We start from the raw sequence: 22,944 nt of genomic DNA, 5'->3' as shown, positions 1-22,944 counted from the left end.
ATGTTGACATGCGTAAAGAACTACACTTCCCCAAAGCTGTCACGGAGCGCTCCCGCCTGCCATTGGCTGCTCGCCGCAGCCGCAGCCCCAGAGAATGAATGAAATTGAAATAGCTGCTACATTACATGTACAATACCGGGCTCTGCAGCGCTGCATTCTATCATACTATATCAAAATGGCCACAGCGGTGCAGAACCCCCTCAAATCGTAAGTACAACATATCTCCTGTGCTTTCACGCTTTCTTGCAGTTGTGCATGCTGTCAGTGCAATTTCAGTGCCTGAAATTCCCAGATAATTCTCAGCATGATCATCAACACGTACACACACATACACACACATAGCCTACACACACACACACACGCACACACACAGTGACACACACATGCAATGCATACAGCAGACACTGAGATAATGTCAGCGGATGCGACTCAGTCGGAGAGAAAAGTTGTATTTGAAGCTGATGATATCAGTAGTTATTTTTTCTTATTTCTTTTTGTGGCGAGGGTGTTTGTGCGCTCCGGTGCAATTGATAAAACCGTGGGCATGCAGAAGCGTGTTTGCACGGATATGGAGGAATGCTGGAGGGAGACGCTGGTGACCCGGTATGTCCCTTACAGCAGCCAAGATCGCGGTCAAAGCCAGACTGGGGTCGGGGGTGGCGGTCTGCCGGAGCTTACACGGATCTGCTGATCCCCAGTGCACATTTTGCACATATCTTTCGGACACAGAGCGAGTGAATAAGAGGGGTATAGGATGAAGCGCCGTGCCTTGGTTTTAGGCTGCAGCGTTTAGGATCGGACCTGTTTGAGATGGATAGGCAGGCGGAGGTAAAGACTCTGGACGGAGACTCGCATCCATCACCGATGCCGATAGTGCATCTCTATTGCATTTCGGGGCTCTAAATGAACGTGATTTTAATATTTGTTTTTCAGTAAAGCGGCGGATCTCCTGTAAAGTTTGGTCATTAACGATCCGCTCTGCGCAGGGATTTTTTTTTAGGGGGGGGGGGGCTCTTTTTTCAGCGGAATGCAGAGGCGCGTACTGATGCCCGCCTGGGCTCCCGGCCAAAAAGGTGGCCGATGCGCGTCTGTCAGCGGGTGCTTAGTCTAATCTCGCCAAAATAACCCACGACAGCCCTGACATAAACCCACGGCGTGGCGCGTCCGCGCACACGCGCTCCAGCTGTATCAGTTCCTAACAAAGAAAAGTCTCCAGACCGGTGCGCAAACAGCTGGCACGCTCGGCGCGGCTCTCATCCGAGCAGGGATATATGTGCAGCTTCTCTGAGGTACAAAACACAGGCGATTTTTCTTGCAACCTTTTTGGTACAAATGGGCTCTGTACGTGCCCATGCTTTTGAAAAGCACTCCACAGCCGAGAGGAAAACGAATTGCAATGGTGCTGATTGGGCGCCGGCGCTGATTGGCTGTGGTGGTATTTTAGTGTTTTGGTTAAACGCTGCCCCATCGCAACCGAGCACAAGCCTAAATAAAGGCGAAATGAGGAGTAAGGCGAATAATTTAATGTTTTATTCATGCCACGAATAAGGTGGTGCTTGATAATGTAGCATGTTGATGGGACAGAAGTTGGCAGGTGGAGTGGACGAGAGTGCGTGCTGAACCTTTGATATGCGCGCCTCCTCCTCTCCTCTGCTCTCCTCTCCTCTGCTCTCCTCTGCTTCTCCTTCTCTATTCCCCTTTCCTCCATGGCATGCTCATCCAAGCAGAGCAAACGTGTGGCCAGATTGCTCCCAGAGGCCCTCGCTGAAACCATGTCAGGGGACAGAATTGACTGATATGCATGGAGTATATATCAGGACAGAGAGGGGAGCGGGGAAGTGAGTGCACAGGCTCAAAGCCAGTGATTAATGAACTACAGACCACATTTTTCACTGGTGGTCTTGCCTGGATTTTTGTTTGAGTGCTTAAGAGGGAGTTGACTCTGTGGTGATGGCAGATCACTGTTTCAGTGCAGCATCTGTGCAGAAATGCATTCATTACAGAGCAATTAAAGCTGCTGCCATCAATATCACACCGCGGCTGTATAAATGCTGTCAGTACAGTATGACTTAAACCACGTTACAACACTAAAATGAGCTTTTAAATAAGCCCATTTACATCTCATGTCCACAAACAAGAGAGGCTTACCCGTTTAGAGCACTATTCTGCCAAATGGGCCAAACATCCAGAAACATTTGTTTCAAAGTCAGCCCTAATAAGGTGGCGCGCTGCGCCGCCGAGGCACAGGCGACGCCAGTTGTGTCCCTAAATATCTCCAAAGCTTGTTGAATCCCAGTAATAAATTACAATTAATTCAGTGCATGTTAATTCTTATTGATGTCCAGTGCGCGGCCGAGCGTGAGCGCGGCCTTACAGTGTACAATGCAGCGTGAACGGCAGCTGACGCGTGTGGAAGTACAGTGGACGGTTCGTGAGCGTCAGTGGAGGATAGCAGCCAGCTCCAATCCACTGTGCTTCTCCCCACCAGCCTGTCTATCTCTTTCTCTGGATTAGAGAATCATTTAATCTCTCTTTCTTTCCTTTTTTTCCACTTTTCATCTCTTTTCCCTCTGATTTCCTCTCTGTCCTCCCTTAACCCCCCCTCCCACTCTCAGTCCCTCCTTCTTCACCACTTTCTCCATCCATCACTTGTTTCACCCTCATGCCTTTTGTTCAGCCATTTCCTCTCACTCTTGCTCCCCTTTTCCCCTCTTTACAGCCTCACAAACCATTGGAGCCCACCGCCCCACACACACACACACACACACACCCCACTCCCCACTTCCACTAGACTTCTCTGCATTCTGAATCAATGTCATGTCACTGTTTTGAAATTCAGCAGAAACTACAGCGAGGGGACATTTCAATGCATTTTATCAGATCCCCCTTTAAATCTTTTCCAGACAGCTTGTACTTGAGGAGTTCCTTTAGAGGGATTTACTGCAGATTTGAACAATCTACTTACAAAGAGGGTTTATATATTCGACTGTTTGCTAATGGTTTAATATTTCACATTGAGGCACTGCAGATAATTATATTGCTTTTAAAGGAGATATAAATATCCATCATCTAAATGTTTACTTTTAATTTGGATGATAAAGGGAATGAAATCCTCAAATATGGAAATATGGTACGAGCAAAGTGAAATTAAATGAAGTAATTTGACTTCTTGGCAGTCACATTAAAGGCACAGGAGGCAGGATTTGTTCCGAATGCGGTGGACGTTGCATATTTCTCCAGCAATATTACTTCTTTGTGCCGGTTAAAGGGGTGATGCAGATAAGCGCTCGCCGTGGTATTGGAGCCAGTGGTGGCAGGGCCTATATGATATTATTTCTGCCCTGCCTGACTGAGCTGAGCTAAATGAGTTCCCTGTAATAACCGACTCTGTGTGCAAACAGCCCCGCGTGACGGCTGGAGCCCCGGCTCCAGCGTCCACTTCTAGATCCTTCCTTCTCTTTTCAGCATCTCTCCCTCTTTCCCTCACTTGCTCATTTGTGAAGCATCACCACTGTGTGCAGGAACACACACACACGCACACACACACACACACACACACACACACACACACACACACACACACACACACACACACACACACACACACACACACACACACACACACACACACTGTTGCACTCACTCGTTTCCTCTCTTGCTCTCAGTTGTTTTCTGTATTGGAGTATGCCCGGGGTCTGACGTTTTTAAGGGTTCTACTTTTTCCAAGTTATTCCTTTCATCATCCCCTTATTTAGACTTTCTATCTGTTTTGCTTGTCTTTCTTTTTTTTCTCAAGAAGGCATGATAGAAAGAAACTGAGAGAGAAAGAAAGAGAGAAACATAGATAAGTATTTTTAGCTCTATGACCTATTTCTCCAGTGCTACCTAACTGACTGTCAGTCAGCTCCACTGCTCGGGGACCTTGCGTGATTTCCAGCCAGCGAATTTGGAATTTGTACATCTGTTTGGAAACAACTTCACATCCACGTAGTGTGAAGCTGGAAGATAAGGGGATGAATTAACACAAATCTTTTCAACTCCTCTCCTCTCCTCTCTGATCAGATCAGATCAGACCCAGTCCGATCTGATCCGATCCAATTCAAACATCCTCCTTTCTCCACTGTCATCCCCTGTTTATACTATTCCCGCTGTGCGTCTACGGAGTCAGGAGTGGTTGACGGTGGAATGAGAAAAACAAACCAAAACAAAACAATGGCTGCTCCCCTCTGCAGCACTTTAATAAGGATGCAGAATGGGCTGACGAGGTGTGGGGTTTAGAGGGGAACCACAAAACGCAGACACACTCATATACGCAGCCCGGCACACATGCACTCACACGTGCACGCACGGATTCAGAGGTAGGGAATCCATCGGCATAATAAGAGGCCAAGTGCAGTGGTGATAAATCTCACCTGAAGGAGCTGTTCAGAGGCAGATTGCCTTAGTCTGATGTACTGCCCTCAGCACACACTGCAGCCAGTCATGGGCTGTGTACACCCACACACTCAGACTGGGGGTGCATGCATGCAGGGAACGCAGAAACAGGCATGCACAGACAATAACTTGCATGTGGACAAACATGCGGTTGCACAAATGCGCAAAAAAGGGGCTGTGATTCCCAGGTTTATGGGATAACCACACCCAGTGGACAATGAGGGAGACACAGACAGGATGCTGCACACAACTCTTCATTAAAATCACAAGCAGCAGGTTACACAAAGCGCTGAGACAGAAATGACATGATCTGTTGCACAGCTCCTCGTACGTCTGCCTTCCACGCCCTGCCGTTGCCTGTCACATCTCACATCATGTTCAGATATGCAAACAGTCAGTTGCAGGCACACACATAGACACACATGAGAACACACACGGACCGACCCGGTGCACTGACAGCAATTCAAGGAAACTGACGTTTTCCAGCTGGTATTGTGTCAGACGTCCGTCCCTGCACAGACACACACACATGCTCCTGTCTGTCCATCTGTCCGCGTGTCACTGTCAAAGCCAGAGTGTGCCGGAGTGTGGCCTCTTTGTCTTTTTCGGGACTGACTCGCACGCCGTCGCAGACAAACGCAACCACAAACCCACACTGAAGTCGGACCGCAATTAGTGTGTCCCCTCACATGTTTACGTGTCAACATTTCACCCTTTTTTACTGTAGAGCGCAGCTCTGTCTGTATATGTGCCAGTTTTTTGTCCGAACACTGCAGCTGAGAATGTCAGACAAACGGAGGGGGAAATGTACCGGCGTGCACGCGAGCACACACAAACACACTCACGCACACAGGCTGGAAGAAGAAAGAAAATAGAGAAATCATTTGACTGAGAGAGGGGGAGAGTGTAAAAGAAATTGAATTGGGGGTGGGGGAGGGAGGTGGAGGTGGAGGAGGAGGAGGAGGAGGAGGAGGAGGGGGGACTTGGTAAGGGTGATATTGCATAGTTTAATCTGTTGAGTTCAGGCCGCGATGGGGGGAGGGGAGGAGCCGAACAGGGCTAGGATGCCTGATATCAGTGCTCCTCTGTGCACGTGCACGTAAAGCTGTGCAGAGGTCGCTGCATGTGTGTTTCTGTGTGTCTCTGTGTGTCTCTGGCGAGGAGCTTCACAGATGGACAATGGCGGAGCGAGACAGGTGTGTGGACCAGGTGCACAGACGGGTCTGTGGAGGCACACGCACGTTTATGGCCTTAACACTCACCCAAACACACAGATAGCCCAGCAGCTACCAGCCAGAGCCTTTCCTGACAAATCTCCTGGGCTGAACACAATCTGCCCCCCGGCCTTTATAAAAGCCACTTACATGTGAAATACTTCATTTAGCTGTAGTTTAATTCCCCTTAGTTGGAGACCAGCACCGGAGTCAAATCCTTTGTTGGCATGGGCGTTTCTGGTAATTGTGGACCAATGTTTTTTATGATTCCATCATATTTCCTGTTGGCTTTGCCAGTGATGTGATTTCACCTCTAGGGGGAGCCCTTTGTGCCCATAATGGTCGGAGAGCCAGTTAATTGGCATGGTTAATTGTACCACATTCAGAAAGTGCTGCCGGCAGTTTGAGTGTGTGTGTTCTGAGCGTCGATGCGGCTCGGACAGAGACCCGGTGTGTGCTGAAGTGGGCTGCTTCCGCTGGATGGGACTTGAGGGATCACCCAGATATCCAGACAATGGCCTGCACGGGGTGGGCACGGGGTGGGCACGGCGGGGCGGCCCAGCTTTCTGGGATGGCTCTGTGTCTGTTGCCTGTCAGCTGCACGAGTGTTTATTAGTGTGTGTGCTCCCAGTGATACCAGTTTCTTCGGCGTCTTGGTGGAGGCCTCTCCCTCCCTGCTGTTTGCTTAGTGGAGGCTGAGGCAGACAGCTCAGTGTGGGCTTAGGATTCATGCACACACACACACACACACACACACACACACACACAAACACACAGTCTGCATGCTCCAGGCGCTCTGGTTCTCTCTCCACTCTCTATCTTGAGTTGGCATGTATGTGCTTTAAGGTTCAAATGATTGTCCATCCTGTGTGTGCATGCGTGCACACTGCTGTACATGCTCTTTGTTGTTACTATACTGCTTGAATCTTTTTTATTTTTTGCATTGTGTGTGTGTGTGTGTGTGTGTGTGTGTGTGTGTGTGTGTGTGTGTGTGTGTGTGTGTGTATGCATGAATACGAGTCTGCTTTGTGTGTTTGTGCCCTTGCACAGTGCAGATCCCTGTTAGTGTTGTGCATGTCGTGTCTGCCTGGACATTTATGGTGGTCAGCTCCAGTTTGCTGGAGAGTTGGCTGGTTTCCAGTTCATTACTGACGCTGCTCCATTCCTCTTTACACTTGTGAGCCTATTTGTAACCATTTGAGTAAAAAAAACAGATATAGCGCTAAGTGTGGAAAACTGGCCTTTATGTACATGACTGGAATTGTAAAAAAGAGTTCTTCAGCCGACCGAGGGACACTCTGTGTGTGTGTGTGTGTGTGTGTGTGTGTGTGTGTGTGTGTGTGTGTGTGTGTGTGTGTGTGTGTGTGTGTGTGTGTGTGTGTGTGTGTGTGTGTGTGTGTGTGTGTGTGTGTGTGTGTGTGTGTGTGTGTGTGTGTGTTAGTGCAGAATCTGGTCTCGGTTTTCCCTCGCCGGTTGTGTGGTTTGATGACAGGCAGTTTGGCTTCTGAGTGCTTCTCACTGTGGTTTGTGTTTTCAGCGACTGCTTGGCCTGTAGGACCACAGTGGCTGCAAGCCAGAGAGCTGCAGCTGGGAGAGTTTTGATGTCTACATCCAGCGTGATAAATATCTGTTTAGTGGTTACATCTCCCTTTTTTCCATGTTAAAGAAATCTTGGGAAGTGCCTCTTACATTTAACACAGTCCTGCAGAGAAAGTCTTCTTCTGTTTGGGGAAAACAGAGATACTGCTGTTTTCAGGCCGCAGCAAGCTAAGCTAATATGCTCCTGGCTGCAGCTTCACCAAACAAGCAAGCCTTTCTTGCACGACTGCTATTTTAAAACACTATTTTTGTTGCACCTGCAGGTGCATGAGGGATGAGGGTGGCTCTTGCCGCACCGAGAATAGCTTTATTCTCCTGAAATTCAGGTTAATTCTACTTAGCGAGCTGGCCAGCATGATTGCATTTGAGGGGTTGTTTGCTGATCATGCTCTTTCAGCTGTTGCCACCCACTCAATAACGGTTCTGGATCAAATCTAAGAGTTGGCGATCATTATTTTTTAAAACAGCGTTGATAGGCTGACAAACTCTCACTGCCATTTCATAAATCAATGGTTCCATAGTCCGGAAAAGCGTGTCAGCAGCCCTGTCTTGTGCTATCTATGAGACATATCCAAAATCACAGGTCACCCTGCTCTGTTACTGGAGAACTCAATACCCCCAATGCCCATTTCTCTTCCTGTCTGTCCGCATTGCTGCTTCTCTCACTGTGGATGTCACTTTCTTGTGGCTCAGCTTCTCTCCTCTGTCCACCTTGCTCTCTCTTCTCTCCTCCCTCAAGTGTTTTCCCAACTTTGTCTTCCTCCTCGCAGCCTCCACACAGGCAAACGGCTCCCTTCTCACAATATAATGCGATTGGATGCAACCAAATTGAAAGATAGCATTTTCTACCACTGTCAACTGATTACCGGGGGGACTTGTTCCAGTAACTCTGAAGGCGGCAGAGAGGAGGGGGATGGCAGTGATTTAGGATGAAGAAAGGTAAAAGGGTGCTGAGGGGGGAGCAGTATGTGGCAGCTCAGGGATGCAGGGTTTTTACATTTTGAATAATTTCAGTTTCACCCCACATTAAGAGTTGGTACTCCCTTATTTACCTCTGAATACCTCCACCTACGTGTATAGTAATTTCCTTTGGATCAGAGTATACTGTATCCATAAAAAAAGAGGCACATGCAGGAGGACCGGTTCTGGTGACGCCAAGAAACTGCTCTGATGGTCGTGTTTGTGACCAAATGCAAAGAAACATTCTCATATAAAAAAGGGACCTGCTCATACCCAGTGAGACAGATACGACCACGGTAGATCGATGCCTCAGTCACGTTCTGTAAATGTCATGCATCCGTTGACGGTCCGCAAGGTTGCAGAACTGGTGCAGGAGGTTTGGACGACGGCGTGCAGAAGTTGTCAGACATCACCAGTGTCTGCTGGGCCTGATGGCAGTGAGATGAACTTGTTGTCCTTTTCACCTGGAACTGCTGATTCCACACGACATTGTCACAATGTGTCTTAATGCGAAAGAAGTACCATCTTTTCACATTTAAGTCACATTTTGTTCTGCACTGATTGTGATACTGAGTCAGTACCTCGCTACATAGCGTAGCATGGCATGCTGTTGATACTGCAGTAATTAACTATACGTGTGTGTGTGTGTGTGTGTGTGTGTGTGTGTGTGTGTGTGTGTGTCTACTCTGAAAGAGGAAGAGACCCACGAGACCATTCATCAACCATTCATCTCAGCTTTTTATTTCTTTCATGGCCATGTCATTCTTTCTGACCTTAAGCATGTGTTAATAATTACAATCACAGAGACAAAAATGTTTTAACCCAAAATCATCATTTCAAACACAACTACAATTTTTCCACAAATAGTCGTCTTTCTGCAAGGCATTGATTCAATTTCATTTCTTTTTTGTGATTTGGTGATTTTCAGAGGGATATTTGTGGCCTCTTTAATATAATGACACTTACTGGCAGTTTCTGTGAAATCCTGCTGACAGACAGACAGACAGCTCATCTTGGCAGATGAAAAATTTGTTGGCTCAATAGTGTAAATCGCTTTAAGCGATGTCACTTGAGAAGCCAACAGATCCTCTCAAATAAACTGTCAAAGGTCAGACGGCACACCTGCTCTGCTCCATGTTTCCTCATATTATTACCTCTCCAACCTTTTCCAGTTTGCTTTTTTTCATCACCAAGTTATCACAAATATTTTAGATTTGGTTTTTGAGGCATCACTTTAGAAAATATTTATTAAACATCCTGCCTTTTTGGAAAAGCAGTTCCTGAACTTTAAGGGAGATGGGAATAAACTCTCTGGGAGGCTGTGATGTTATCTCACAGGGCTGAGCAGCTGCTTCTGTTTCCAGAGAAGAAACGTTGATATAAACAGGTGACCATGACGTGCCTGATTACAATCAGAGAATCTGAAGCCTCCCCTCTTGTCCTTTCTTATAATTGGCCCAAGCAAATGGTTTTGTTTGAGTCTTCTTCATTTCTTTGTTTTTAGATTGTTCACACACATGACCGAACCTTCACTTCCTCACAACCACGACATTGTGCAGCCTCATTCATTCACTCCAACCCAGTGAAGTGAAGAATGCCTGACTCATTCTTTCCCTTTGGTGATATGTTTGAAATTTTCTTCAGATGTGTTTGAAGACATGGCCAAACTGATGGAGCACACTGGGCAACTGCAACCAAATATTCTACAAATGCTTCGTTATGTTCACATCTGTGTTTTTCCATTTAGTGGCTGAACCTTAAATCATTAGTTATAAAAAATAAAAAGAATCATGACCAGCAGCCTCACTCTTTTTGTGTGTCTGCCGTTGGTCCTGCACCATAGACGTGTGTGTGGTTTTATGTGTCCTGTATCTATGTCTGTATAGCTGAGTGACCTTGACGTCTGCACTCAGCAAATAAAAACCAAAACAAAGAAACCCACCAGAAAGGCGTGATTGTACAGAGAGAGAAAAGGAACAAGGAAATAAGTGGAGAGACATGATGAAAATCTGACCAAACAAAGGTAGAAGAAGTGCAGCACACAAGAGTGTGAAGGCTGAACACGGGAAGAGATTTAAACAAGAAAAAAAGAGTTAAAAAGTGAGGAAGTGGAGGAGACGTGTTCTGAGAGAGTGAGAAGCTAAGTAAACTGTGGAGAAAACCGGGTGGGGTGAACGAGTGACTCACTGCACATCTGTTGGTATTTTTTCTCTTTCTTCCTCCCCCTGCAGGCAATCTGGAGGTGCAGTCATCAAGAACAGGTAGGAGGGGGGGGCGAGTGGAGGGGCGGGGGGTGTGGGGGACAAAGGGAAGAATATTAGGCTGAATGTTAATCAAACTCGCACTTGTTCTGGTGAGAAAATAGTGCACGAGTAGTTCTGGGAGTGATAGATTATTAAATACTGGAACACTGTTCAGCATGTGCATGTGATTTACACAGTGTGTATAGCTGCTGTGACAACAGTTAACAAGACACACACATACACACGCACACGCGTACACACGCACACGTGTGCACACACACACACACACACACACACACACACACACACACACACACACACACACACACACACACACACACATTTTTTGTGTGATTCAAATTCAAATATTAAATAAAGCAGTCTTTTGTCCCCAGGGGGCAATTTAAAGGCAGCTTGAAATAGATAACAATACATTATGATATATAAATAAATATAGAATAAATAAACAAAGAGCCACACATGATATAAAAAAAAAAACTTAGAACACAACCCAGTACCATACGTACTGTACAGACTACACACGGGTGCTGCTGGACTGTGTTTTTCCTCGTCCTTCACCTTTGACCCCATCCTTTCCTCTCCTCCCTCTCTGTTCCCCCCCAGTCTTGGTGAGGAGTTCTATAAGGAGGCCATCGAACACTGTCGCAGCTACAATGCCCGTCTGTGTGCAGAGCGCTCCATGCGTCTCCCCTTCCTGGACTCGCAGACCGGCGTGGCCCAGAGCAACTGCTACATCTGGATGGAGAAGAACCACCGTGGACCAGGTGAGTGTTTACGTACGCAGGGGAGCTGGCTGAGGAGTGTTTTTCTGTGTGTGTGTGTGTGTGTGTGTGTGTGTGTGTGTGTTGTGCTTCCCAGCTTTTACGCTACAAAATTATCATTCTCGAAATGTGTCTCCCAGTTTCTTTCCGTCCTCTGTTTTCTGCCTCCTTACCCCCCCCCCGTTACACTAATGTGTGTTGTTACCTTTCCTCTAAGCACATTTCCTTAGTCTCTTTTCTTCCTCTGTAACATCGGTGTGTCATGGCGGTGAATCAGACACCCCTGAAGGCATTGATATCCCACTGGAAGTGCAATCCCTCCCGTGTTAAACTTATATCTTCACAGTTACACTGGAAGTTTTAATCATTTAGATTCTTTTTTTTAGATTGGAAGTATATTTTTGTTTCATCCTATCTTCGAGGCGACATGTTATCCCCTTGATGCCTAATATATTAAATAATAACAGAAAATCATATGTAGACTTTTTTAATTTAAAGTGTTTAGTATATTGAAATTAAAAGCACCCCCAATTTTGCCTTTAACAGTTTTGTAATTAATATTGTTTCTATCTCCATGAATACATTGAGTAAATTTGATTTTTAAAGAACTTTTCTTATTGCATAAAACCATTTTTTATTGTTTAGATTCTGAGGGTGGCGCAGATGTCTCAGAAATATACGTATATATGTGAGATTCCATATTTGAGTCCCTTAAGTACCAAATCAAAACTTGAACGTAACATAATCCTGCTTCTGTTCAGGGCTGAACCGTCCACTGAGCCGTGAGCAGGGAGCTCCAACATCGTAGATCAGGATCAGAGCAGAATTATCCAGCTTTACTGTCTTTATTTCAGCTGCACATTTGAATTAGATTTAGTCTAAAGTTGTACAGCCAGCTGCAGACGAGGATGGTGGGGATTGTCTGGCTCCAACCCCTTAAACTGGTCAGAGCAGAGCTGTAGACACATGCTTGGAAAGGGAGCTGTTGTACTGTATCTCTGGTATTCTGAACAAAACATTATATTAAGAGCTCAGTAAGCTGCCAACTTTGGTACAAATAATAATGTAGTATGTCAATTTTTGTCCTAAAAAGAACTAAATCATACAAATTATTTTGCATATAAATCCAGTATTAATAGATCAAAGCTTTTCTTTTTTGTTTGTTTTTTTACCTCCCATCTCAGAGAAGTATTTTTATTTTTTTTAACTCGAGGGGAACCGTCTATGATCCGGCTGTTCAGACAGCCTGCTGCAAGTGTACAGAGATCAGTTATTTATACAAGTGAAGCAGCAGAGCCCAGACATGTAAGTTGCAGCTGAAACCTTGTCCTCTGTGCAACTATGTGTTTTACTCGAATTTACTGAAATAAATTCTCGGAAATGTGGTCAGATTAAACTAAAAATGACGACATAGGTGATGATCATACACTCTGGAGGCCACAGGCCACGTTTTGACAGGTGGACACCAGCAAAGGATGACACTTGAACTTTGTGCGTGCTTAAGTTGAGGTGTAGTAAAGGTTGATTACTGTAGTAGGAGAGTTCTTTATAGCCATGGTTTTGGGCTGCCAGACTTGTGTTTGTGAGTCTGATGAAAGATAGAAAAGTCTTCCTTTCAGCATTTTGTTATTCATGCTGATAACAAATAACAAAGCTCTTGAATTTTGTCCCTAAATATCAGAGCCATTGTATCCAGTGCAGATGCCATAATTAGTCCAGGAGATCAAGAGATCAAAAATGCATCCAGGAGGGGAGATGACATCTGCTCCCCAATCACTGAATTGTTCAGATGTGAGGTTAACTTTATATAAACCTGAACATGGACCAGATGAATCGGCTGATAGTGAAGGTCAGGATTTATTAAGGGGATACTGAGAAATTTCTGTCACTTTGCACTCATCTGCCACCCACTAGTTAGCTATTACATCACCTCAGCTCTCCCATCTGTGGGGCAAAACTAACCAAGACAAAACGACAGGGAGTTCCTCAGTCCCCAAAACCCCCAGAGAGCCTACCAAACCCTGGCACATATTAATACCAGTCATTTGTACCTTTAGCCATGCGAACTGAAGTGAATGAAATATCTGTTGAGGAATTTATCAAAACCAGTCCAGAAGTCCGCTTTGTAGTATAGTGAGTTTTTATTCAGTAGCCGGCGGTGAGCACATCTACACAGACCAAAGTCTGGTTGAAATGCTGACCCAGAGTGGCTCGACGACAAGACTTTTATACCGTAAATTCAAGGCGCAAAAGGCAGGGAATACACAAGCCAAGTGACAGACGAAAAGTAATTTACAGTTGGATGTGATCTGTGGTCAAATGTCCCCATCGGGCATTTGGCATGACTGTCACTAAGTTCCAAATCACCCCATGGGGTGCTCTAGTGTTCCAAGTCTGTTTGAGGCAAATTCCAAGGTGTCGTCTCCTGCAGGGGGGTAGGAAGCTGATATTCAGGTCGACCACGGTGCTGTTACAATGCCTCATCATATCCAAACTGTGGATCCTTTCTTCCTATGTTAGGTCATGCTCCAGGTCAGTTGTACACGTATCCCGCTCGCTGCTGGCGCAAGAAGAGACGGCTAAACATCCTGGAGGACCCACGGCTCGTACCAATCGAGTTCAAGATTGGTAAGTATCATATATGATGAAGCAATTAAAAACACGTATACCACGAAAAGACTTGTGCTATCTGCCTCTCTCTAGTTACCTCCACACATAAACACCTGGAAATGTTCTATATGATATAAATAGGACGGTTAGGGGGTTACATATCAGTAGCCTATCAGGACACACTTTAAAACAGGAAGTATTCTTAACTTGAGGAATTCAAATTCAAAAAAGCAAGTGGATGTAAATGGCTAGGACTCCACATTTTTTTGTTGTTATATATCAATCTTTTGATCTGCCACAATAATGTAATGAAAACACCCCAAGTTGAGGGCTTTTCTCTGCAATTTTTAGGTGAGATTAAAAAAAGAGATTAATTAGATAAATTAATTACAGATCTTAATTAATTAATCTCAATTTTTTAATTGATTGACAGCATTAATATGTATATATAGAATAAGTAAAAACATCATATTTCATGGGGACTTAAAGGCTGAAAGACCCCAGCAATTTAATTTGTTTTAACTTGAACTTGACGCCTGGCGTTGATCTCTCTATTTGATCTATGTTAGTTGGTGCTTTTTCTGATTATAGTTATTTCTTTGTTTCAGGAACTGATCTGTTGGTGGTTTGCCCATTAACTTGGTTTCACCTCCTGTTGTTTGTTCTGTGCAAGCTTGGTTTTGTAAAAATGGAAATGAAATGACTTGTAAATTAATCGCTTGTGGTTTTTTGGTGTTACGGAGTTATTGCCTGGACCTTAATTAAAAAAGAAGTTGCATATAGTGTCATTGTAATTTTAATCATAATAACTCCATTCAATTCAATCGTATTTATTTAGCGTTTATTACAACGCAAGTTGTGCTTTCCAGCGACCCAGAACATGACCCCTGAGCAGTTATTAGGTATATTTTACACATTTATGTGGTTCACTTACATCTGAAGTTTCATTTTTGTGTTTTCCATCCTTAAACGTTGTGAATCATAATCAAATATGCACACTGTACAGCTTGCACCCTTCTGCTGAGGTGCTGGAACCAGTGTTACAGCATACTTAAGGTGGCGCTAGAGACACTGCAGTCATTTGATTGGTCAACACGGATGCACAATTTGATAAACGCAATTTGACATCTTTTCTAAAACAAAACTCAGCTTCTTCAGCCAGGAAGAAAAAATACAATGTAATGGATGTGTGATTTCATTGACTGGAGACACTGTCCCATAGCGTCCTTGCAGCCCTGCAGGAAACACGCCATGCAGTGGAAACACCAGACAGATCAGGACTTACTTCCAAAGTACACTGACGTCCTGCTCAGTGCAAGTCTGCATGAATTTCTGATCTCTGTCCTGGATGTATTCGTGTCATCCTCCAGACTATGAGGCTTCTTTAAAGAAGGAGGGGGGCATCCCAGATGGTCCCGTGCTGGAGTCGCTGCTCGCCGGGGAAACCCTGGACAAGAAGGTGGAAACCAAGGAAGAAGAACCAATGAGTGAATGTCAGGTGGGAGCCTGCTTCCTCGTTCCTCCCTCTCCCGTTTCCTCTCTCTCTCGCTTCGTCTATGTAGGTTTCGTGTTTTCCTCTCTGTTTTGTCGTTTCTTTAATTGCAGGCCATCTTTCTCTTTTTATCTGTCTGTGTTACCCTCTCTCTGTTTGTGTCTTCTTTGTCTGTGTCTTCCTTTGTTTGTCTCGGAGCGTGTGTTTTGGCGCCAACACCGGCTCCCGCAGCTCCGACAGCTCCCTTCTGGCACCGAGTGTGTGGGCATGTGCTTCCGCTTGTGTGTGACTGCGCAGCAGCTTGTGGGTTGACAGGGATTTCCACTCATGAGCGCTAAAGAACAACTTTGCAAACCTTTGTTGGCTTTTCTTTGCGTACGTTTGCACACTTGGAGTGTTTAACCACTAAAAGGACGTTGCTCTTGAAATCAGATGGACGACTGATTTGTCGGCACTTGAGTGAATAGCACTCAGTGCGGCCCTTTGGGAGCTAGAAGGGTGTTTAAGGCCTCTGGTCCCGGGTTTCCCCGTCTGCAGGTCGGCAGTGCCAGGCTCCAACATCCACACTCTCATCCCCACTGGCTTCCATTACCTCTCAGTCTGCGGTTATCAAGCTACAAAAGAGATAAATCTCATATGTTCCTCATCTGAGGAGATGAAGGTTTTGTTTTAAGAGGGCCATTTTGTCAGTTTTACACATGAGGCTCAGTTTATTCATCACATTGAGTGCCACACAGGGTGACAATTAGGACGTGGGGTGGTCTAATAAAAGGAGCTATCAAGTTCTTTTATGAGAAGCGTAAGATCTGCTGTTTTGGAGCTCGACCCTAAAAAGGATGTTATCTGCCTCAGCACCTTGGTTTTATAATTCGTTTTATGTAGCTCCTAGGAGTGTCCTTACTTTATAAACCCACCGCACTAGATCTCAAGGTGGGGATGTTTAATTGAAGAAATTACCATTCGGTCTTTGTCAGATTTCATTGCAATGAAACTGTGACATTTAGCTCCATTTATTCTAACAGTTCAGGTCTTCAGGTGGTTTTCTAAACCAGATAAGTGAACTAATTAATCTTTCTTTCTTCACATGTAGAAGCTGCTTGTTGGGGATTTCCCTCATGAGCTAGAAGGGGACGAGATGGAGGAAGATGTCCCGAAGCGCAAGAACCGAACCAAAGCACGGGTAGGGCAGCCAAGACCTTTGTTAATTTATTTTCTCTGGATCAATTTTCACTTCACCGATAAGCGAGAGGCTGCATGACTGTCAGTGTTGGAAAGTCAAGTCAACATTACACTAATGAGTTTGACAGAGCTCTGATCCAAACAACAGTAAGGTGGATTTTTATGTTTCCACATCTTGAATGTGATACTTGTGAGTGTCATATTTCACACAGTGTGACAAGTGATTTCTCTATAACAGGAAGACATCACCTGACAATCTGACACTTGTTACAATTAAGTGCAAACATGTTCAGAGATGATATCAAGCTGAGATGACCCCTCCCCCCCCCCTTTTTTCTCTTACAACTTTGATTAAAACTGACAACTGATTCTTTTCAGGCATCCTATGGGAGGATAATCACATGTTTAAGAATGCATTCTGAAAATCATCCCACACACGTGCAGCACACACACACACACACACACACACACACACACCCGCAAGCTCCGACACCAGGGTCGCTAATTGGAGCTGTTGCTCCCCTGCTAGGTGTCATCAGCCCCCTCCTGCTGCACGAGGAGCTCTATGCTGAGAGCAGATGATTACGATGCAAACGTGCATTCCTCTGTGTGTGTTTATGTGTCGACATTCAGACACAGAAAAGGATGAATACGTTGTTATAGACAAGTGTGGAGGTTTAAACTTAATTGTGTTTTATACAATTGCATATGTCTTTTCTTACGAGTCTTGATCTGCGGGTGTGTTTTTCTGCAGGCCTACGGCGTTGGGGGCATGAGGAAGAGACAAGAACTGCCTGCCATTGAAGACAGAGACAAGCCTTACGTCTGCGACAGTGAGCCTTGCATCTTTTACGTGATTATTTCTACTTCTCCTCACTCTTCCCCAAACCCTTCCCCGTACTTAAAAATAAGCCTACATGCCAAATGTGTGTGTTGCAGTCTGTGGAAAGCGATATAAGAACCGCCCAGGGCTGAGCTACCATTACACTCACACACACCTGGCGGATGAGGAGGGTGAAGAAGACTCAGAGCGACACACACTGCCCTTCCAGCGCAAGAACAACCATAAGCGTGAGTTTGCTCTCTGAATATTGAACATACCAACAATTATCCTTCTTCCATCTGTCGATTATCCATTTTGCGTGAAGTGAAAGACGAGAGGATGAATGTGAAGTTCACGTGTTGGAGTTTCACAATCAGAACAACAATTGTTTGTAATCAAAATACCACAAAGAACTATTGATTGTCCTGGAGGAGATTGCAATTAGATGCCCTGCTGACTGAGTAAATCAAAGTGGCTCCTGTGTGCGTGAACAGTATGTTTCTTCCCAATGAGTTCACATCAGGTTTTATACTTTGCTCTGTTTTTTTTTTTTTTTTTTTAAGTTATGCAGCCCATGGGGTTTTCAGTGATTCTGCTGTAGAAGATGGAGCTTCTAGGTCAGCACTGTTAGAGGAGGTGGGACATCAATCTTATGTCAGATGTTAATAATGCAAAAAAAACAACCAAACCAAAGCCAAAAACATGCTTGCATTAGTCTCACAGACAAATTACTGATTTAATTCAAGAAGTGAAGCATATCCTGCCTTGTGCAGGAGACCAGGCAACAGTTCCTGCTTTGCACTCTCAGGACGTCTTCTCGTGAAGTGGATTTCTACTCACTCAAATCAATCTGACTTTAAAGAGTTTCAGGGCAGGCCACTGAAGGCTTTGAGAGCTCATTATTTGTGCCGTTGCATTTTCTTCAAAAGGGTTCTGCAACTTTGGCCTTCGAGTTACTATCTGTCGGTTAAAGTAAAGCTGGACGACCGCGTGACTCGGATCGTGCTCACCATGACCAGTCATGAGCCGGTCAGAGCTGATCTCCCGCCCCAGACTTTGAGAAGTCATATTGATTTGAGTGAAAAGAAATGAACTTCAAGAGCAAACAAATGTCCTCCAATGTTTTATTGATTTGAAATGTTGCCTAAAATGTGGCGCCATAATAATAAAACCTATTATTCCTAATGAAAAGATTTACACACGCTTTCAGCCGACCTGCATTGAAGAGCACACCATCTACACTGGAAACGGATGAAGGGTTTACTTTGATGGACACTGAAAGTGACTTTCGTTATCTGTTGATCCACGTGGACTTATAGTGATACATCACACCACATTTTCCGGAAGGCTAATATATCCCAAAGGAAATTGATTTGATTACATTTTCCTTTTCTTTCTGGTACCGTTTTGCACTCCTGTAGTCCTGAGCTAATGTCACTGACATCCTGGTTCAAATTTCATGTATCACTGTACGTAAAGACCTTAAAGGAGCTGTATGTAAGAGCAATAATAAAACGAATCATAAAATGACCCCGATATGTCAACAGACATTTAAAAATCATGTTCATTTCAAATACTTATGTCACTGACAACAGCACTCAAGCCAGGATATTCCAGTTTAAAAAGAGGAGTTGCAGCCCTCAACTGATGTTTATGTTGTCATTTTTTGTTTTGGCCTGAAGCTCCACCCTCCACCTATCTCCCAATCACCAAGTCAGTATTGTTTCTGAAGCTCCACTCTCCACCTATCTCCCAATCACCAAGTCAGTATTGTTTCTGAAGCTCCACCCTCCACCTATCTCCCAATCACCAAGTCAGTATTGTTTCGGCATCCGGGTTGCCAGCTCGGCTCTAATTATCGCAGCCATGGCAGCCTACGTTCCTGCTGCATTCTGCAGCCTACCTGGCAACCTCTGGTCGGGGGGAGGAGGGGGAGGGTACACGCCGCTCAACAATATTTTGAAAGTGACTGCAGTACCAGTTTTGGCCATTTCTTACAGACGGCTCCTTTAAATATTCAGTTACACATGCATCTTACATTATTTGAAGTTGCCATGCCAAAAACATTGCAATGAAGAATAATAAAAGAATGGTTGGTGGTTCAATCCCCAGCCCCTCCACATAACCATTGTAGATTGTAGAAACATAGTGCTCCTGTATATCAAGTGAACATATGATGGAAATACTGAACCAATATAAATCAAACACCAAGATACTCCATGATTCTCTTAAAGGAGCTTGAGGCCGGATTGTGGCAGGATTTATGAAAAAAATCCGTATACATTTTAACTTTTCTAGTAATAATGTCAGATGAAGCGTTCCAAACCAAAAAGAATGAGCCCTCTAGTGTATCTCTCCTTTGCCTTGAACAGGCTGTGTGCTGCAAAATGTGCGGCAATTCGGTCCCGAATTTCCCGCGCTGGGCTGCGGATGTGACGTCACATGACGCTGCATGTGCGTTCTCCCCGTTCTCCCGTGCCGGCTTCGCTGTTGGCTGCAGTACCCCCAACGGCCGTCGTGGTGAAGGGTGGCACTAGAGAGTCTCATTTCTTAAAAGGAGCCTCAAGCTCCTTTAAGGCATTTAGTTATGACTGAAGTGAACTGGTCTGCTTGCAACTGGACTTGTTCACCTTCTCTGAAAAGTGTCTAGAGAGAACCGTCACCGTGAATCTGTAATATACAAATAAAGTGTAAGCTTGATGTGAAAACAAAGTTTTCACTCAAGAACTCCAGGCAAAGTAAGCAAAATCAGGTCAGGACCTAACCCACAGTTGTCCTGCTACACACTCAGAGGTTTGCATGGCTGGTGCTTAAAGGAGCATCATGAAACACTTTGAGGTCTTTGTGTTTTCTTCACAGCACAGTAATATAGTGGATGACGTTTATGACTTCTCTGTAAGTGTGTTCATACCACAATCCAGCATCAATGAAAGACTGTGAAGCAGTATATACGTAAAAAAAAGAAAGAACTAATCAGCAAATGACATGAGCATACGCACTCACTTGTCTTGAATTGTATAGTACAGATAATAATCTGCTCACACTTGGCCTGAGTCACATCCTACGGTCACCTTGTACAAAGGAGCTGGCACGGGGAAATCTGCTCAGTGTCTGATCTGACCGATTCAGACGACTGCCCTCTCACATGCAGCTGTGTCGGGTGATTTTCAGAGTTCTAGTGTGAAAACTGCTTCAGTTAATTTAATACGCTGTAACCTTGCAGCAGTTGTTGAAACAGGTCACTGGGAGAAAGGAACAACTCTTCAGTCAACACACATCAGCTCTGCGAACAAACACCACGTATACTGAGAATCCTATTATATTTCAACTTCTCTCATCTTTGTCTTTTCATTTGACGCTGTGTGTGAATCAAGGGCTTTCTGAATGTCCGTTAATGGACTGCTGCATGTCATTATGTGTCGTTATAGAGATGTACAATAATACTGCAAATGCAAATATGTTTTGCATTTCACTCCAGTTTAAGTGGCGACTCTGATAGAGGTTGAAGTTTGGTCAAGTGTACGCTGAACAATTTGGTCTAAACTGAAATATTTTGACTGTTTAAGTTTGATGGGGTCTCGTGGACATTTTTTATTGTTGATTTGGGGATTTTAATTTGCTTCAGCCGGTACAGCACTTCGGCCAACTGCAGCGGCTTTAATTGTGCTGTAGAAATAAACTTGACTCGACTTCACGTGACTAATGTGCTTGATTATAATTTTCACCTTATATCAGTGTAACAATAAACACATATTTGAAGTGTTTTGAGATTTCCCCCACCGGCAAATCAGAGTAGTTTACCCAGTGTTCAGGTTTTTACAAACACTTACTGTCATTTTCATCGGCCTCAGCTGGAGACTGTTTAGTTGTAATTGGTAAATGATACAATAACAATTTAAGAACACAAACTTGAAACATATCATTATAGAAGCATGTATATTTTAAACCCTATGACATAAAAGCATATGCATGTAGGGGTGGGTATTGGGAAGGACCTCACGATACGATACGCATCACGATACTTGAGCCACGATACGATACACATTGCGATATCCCGATTATGCGATATCCCAATTATTATATTCTACATAGTTCACCGAAAAATGTAAAAATGCATTACACATCTTAAAATCCAAGTTGTATATATGTACATCAGATGATAGTGATGGATCTTAAAATCTGAGTTGCACGTTCATCAGATTATAGTGACAATTCATGGGACAAACTGAGTCAAAACAATGTTTTATTATAACTATACAAGCTAAAGTTACAACATATTTGTATATGTTTTTCATATTATTTACATCATATGAAATTAACATTAAATTTAGTATGAGGTTGCTTTAATTATGTGGCAAATGATAATAAACACAAGAAAGATGGGTACTAAAACCAAGGACAGGCACAGTGATCAGTCAGTATAGATATAAATCCATAAATAAATAAACCTCTGTCCATTATTTTTCATTTTTTAAGGACAGGCAATTGTGTTATATAAAAAATAAATTATAAAATGAAATAAAACGTGAAATAAAACCTGAGCTTAGTGCAGGGCCCTCCCAGGGTTGGCAGAGAGTGGCAATGCCCAGGACTGTCACTTAGGTAGGAGCACTGGGTGATAGAATGGGGAAAAAATCGGGGATAAAAAAAAAAAAAAAATCGATATTCAAATTTTGAATATCGATATTGAATCGGCTGGAAAAGTATCACGATATATTGCCATATCAATATTTTTGCCCACCCCTATATGCATGTATATTAATTCATATATAATGATTACCGTATGGGCTGGAGACTAAAGCAGAGACGTGAAAAGTGTTGTGTACAACAGGTGTCAAACAGGACGCCATAATGGGAGTACGCCGACCCACATCTCTGACCACCTGTCCTCCTTGTGAGTGTTTCTGGCCAAAGTAAAAGTGTGGACCATGTAAATTATTCTGTAGGGTGCTGTCTGTGGCGATGGATTTAGCAAAACAGTGAACGCCAGCGCCGGATGTCCACGTCATGACAGTGACAGTGGGACGTGTACGGCTTTTCTGCAGGAATAGTAAGGCCTCACTTAGCCAAGACGAAGACGCAGCCTCAGTGTCCCCACGTGATGAACCTCGCCTTGCACATGTGGCAAGCAGAAGCCTACAATCTCAACTTGATATCCACGACGTAACGCTGTAAATTATGATGTTTACCTTGGACATGCTGCCAAATGGCTTTGAAACAAGTTTCACACTTTTTATTTCTCAGGACCAATCCCCATCTCCGACAACCTTTCTCCAGGTTCTTTTAGTTTTCATTTCTCGCCCCCACATTTCTCCCTTCTTCACTTCTCTGTCACACGAGAAGAGATGAGTTGTGAGTTAAACGCCTGGTAAATGACTTCTGATATTAGTATATAAGGAGGGTGTGGTTTTGAAAACTGCCAGCAATATTACTGTGTTTTGGACATGCGGACAAACATACCTGGTACATGTCTCCACGTGAGACCCTGCCATTTTTTGCTGCTTTGCCAAAAAATGCTACCTAATGGTTTTCTACCTTTGTAGAGCTACAATTTTATTGTGTTTTACTCCCTAAACCACGTCCTTTTCCCCCATGTGGTCCTTGTCTC

At 44.2% G+C, this 22,944-nt stretch overlaps 1 protein-coding gene across 1 annotated transcript in view; it reads left to right on the top strand.

Moving 5' to 3' along the window:
- dpf1 (double PHD fingers 1) overlaps window positions 1-22,944 on the top strand; it is a 48,980-nt gene continuing 26,036 nt past the window's right edge. Inside the window, 9 exon segments of the mRNA XM_061718991.1 lie at window positions 1-18; window positions 20-207; window positions 10,439-10,468; window positions 11,075-11,235; window positions 13,753-13,860; window positions 15,213-15,340; window positions 16,425-16,514; window positions 17,268-17,346; window positions 17,453-17,584. Coding sequence (XP_061574975.1) covers window positions 1-18; window positions 20-207; window positions 10,439-10,468; window positions 11,075-11,235; window positions 13,753-13,860; window positions 15,213-15,340; window positions 16,425-16,514; window positions 17,268-17,346; window positions 17,453-17,584 — 934 coding nt within the window.

Source organism: Cololabis saira, chromosome 4 (assembly GCF_033807715.1).
Source record: "Cololabis saira isolate AMF1-May2022 chromosome 4, fColSai1.1, whole genome shotgun sequence".
NCBI lineage: Eukaryota > Metazoa > Chordata > Actinopteri > Beloniformes > Belonidae > Cololabis > Cololabis saira.
Note: the sequence above shows the minus strand (reverse complement) of the source record. Positions and strands in the feature narration are given on the sequence as shown.